The 2,128-nt window shown below is 44.4% G+C and overlaps 1 protein-coding gene across 3 annotated transcripts in view; it reads left to right on the forward strand.

Annotated features, from left to right (window-relative positions):
- The window catches only part of LOC144610561 (nuclear factor 1-like), a 55,250-nt gene extending 54,042 nt beyond the window's left edge, over positions 1–1,208 (forward strand). For 2 of the 3 annotated variants that reach the window (XM_078429366.1, XM_078429367.1), the window contains exon 2: positions 450–1,208. In XM_078429366.1, coding sequence (XP_078285492.1) covers positions 450–1,193 — 744 coding nt within the window. In that variant the 3' untranslated portion in view covers positions 1,194–1,208. Of the gene's footprint in view, positions 1–17; positions 115–449 lie in introns of those variants that run through there. The other variant, XM_078429368.1, reaches the window with a different exon arrangement.
- The last annotated feature ends 920 nt before the right edge of the window (positions 1,209–2,128 follow it).

Consider the following 2,128-nt stretch of genomic DNA (forward strand, 5'->3'; position numbering starts at 1 on the left):
GTGCGTGTGCGTGTGCGCGCGTAGTTGTGTGTGCGTGTGTGTATAACCATTCGCCTTGTGTCGGGTACAATCATTGAACACTGACAGCTCTTAACGTAATGAGAGTTTGAAATGGTAACTATATATATATATATATATATATATATACATATATAAAAATGCCAGTGCGGATGCAATAGAATTGTATTTTACCACTGTTGTGTGTGAGTGTGTAAGCCCATGAGTGTGAATGTGTGTGTGTACGCGCACTCTCTAATTTTGTGCTGCCAACGTGTTTTATTTTAATTTGCTGTTATTTTGTGCTCATCTCCTCAATGGTTTCGTAGGTATTGATTGGCTTCTTTCCTTTGTTTCCTTTCTCTACCACCACAACCCCCCCCTCCCCTCCTCCTGCTCCTTCCCCCCCCCCCCCCTCTCCCCCCTCTCTCCCCTCTCACTCTCGCCCACAGGATGAGTTTCACCCCTTCATCGAAGCCCTTCTCCCCCATGTCCGCGCCTTCTCCTACACCTGGTTCAACCTGCAGGCCCGCAAGCGCAAGTATTTCAAGAAGCACGAGAAGCGGATGTCCAAGGACGAGGAGAGGGTGGTCAAAGACGAGCTGCTCGGGGAGAAGGCCGAAATCAAGCAGAAGTGGGCATCCCGGCTCCTGGCGAAACTGCGCAAAGACATACGGCCCGAGTTCCGGGAGGATTTCGTGCTGACCATCACCGGGAAGAAAGCTCCCTGCTGTATCCTCTCCAACCCCGACCAGAAAGGCAAAATCCGCCGCATCGACTGCTTGAGGCAGGCGGATAAGGTGTGGAGGTTAGACCTGGTAATGGTCATTCTGTTCAAGGGGACTCCCTTAGAAAGTACTGATGGTGAACGGCTGGTGAAATCACCACAGTGCGGTAATCACGGCCTGTGTGTCCAACCACATCACATTGGAGTTTCCGTCAAAGAGCTTGACTTGTACTTGGCCTATTTTGTGCACAATCCCGGTAAGTTGTCCATTTGTTTCTGCTCTTTACACCTGCTCGTTCCCTCCCCATTGCACCCCTTGTTTTTTTTGCATTTGTGGCCAATTTGCGGGAACAGACCCTGCCACGTTTTGGACAATTTCCATTTTCATTTATTCTTTTTTAAAAAAAAAAAAGCTGCAGAGAGAAAGCTCGCAATTACAAACTTCCCGAGCGCAAACGATAAAAAATAAATAAATCTTTTTGTTAAAAAAAAAAATTGGACTGCTGAACCAAAGGGAGTCACATTTTTTTTTAAATGCCCCCCCTTCATTTTGACCATTATGTTCAACTCATTCCAAGGTGATTTGTGATGACTTAAATTTCTCAATTTGCTTTTAGCAAAATGTACCGCGCTAAATGTATAATTTTTGGGGGAAAAAATTGCGTTGGCCATAAATTAAATTGTTTCTGATAAATATAAGTCATCGTGACCACATTTGCCAGAAACTGAAGGATTTCAAATTTTAATTGAATGGGAGCTATCCCGACCTAAACCCCTTTATAGTGAGTGTGTAAACAGGTGTTGGTTTCAACACCAACATACATTTAAATATAATCCTTATTTAATACACCACAATTTTTTTCTCCCTTCTTGAACTGTCGGTCTTTGCGGTGTGAATTGTTCCTGATTTTTATTTTTTGTTTAAAGTTACGAGCTTTTTAATTTTTTTTTTATAAAGGTAGTAGCCTACACGTCAGGGGGAGGAGGGTGAATGGAATTTCAAATAAAAATATATTTAATTGGACTAAATTAATGGGAGAGGACAGGGGAAGCTTGATTTATCTTTTGCATGTGAAGTGTCAAACTATGTTGTCTTTTCTTTGGTTCATTTTGCCTCACTTTGAATAAGGAGCGGCCTTTTAATTCCTGGCCTAGTCTTTATCCAAGGCTTGCCCGGTTGTGTGTGAGTGTCAGCTATCTGCCGCAGCGCCTCTTCGTGCTTCGAATCACGGCCTTTGTCAGAGGGCCGAGCAAGGAAGCGACTGAGCCAAGTATCGGCGACTTTGGCCGTTCGGTTTGAGCCAAATTTTTCCCGCCCCCCCCCCTTGAAACAGAGTGGAGAGTATCCAGTAAATGCCCAGCCTGTGCAATGGAGTTGCTATATCTGCGGGCAATCTAAATTGA

Source organism: Rhinoraja longicauda, chromosome 37 (assembly GCF_053455715.1).
Source record: "Rhinoraja longicauda isolate Sanriku21f chromosome 37, sRhiLon1.1, whole genome shotgun sequence".
NCBI lineage: Eukaryota > Metazoa > Chordata > Chondrichthyes > Rajiformes > Arhynchobatidae > Rhinoraja > Rhinoraja longicauda.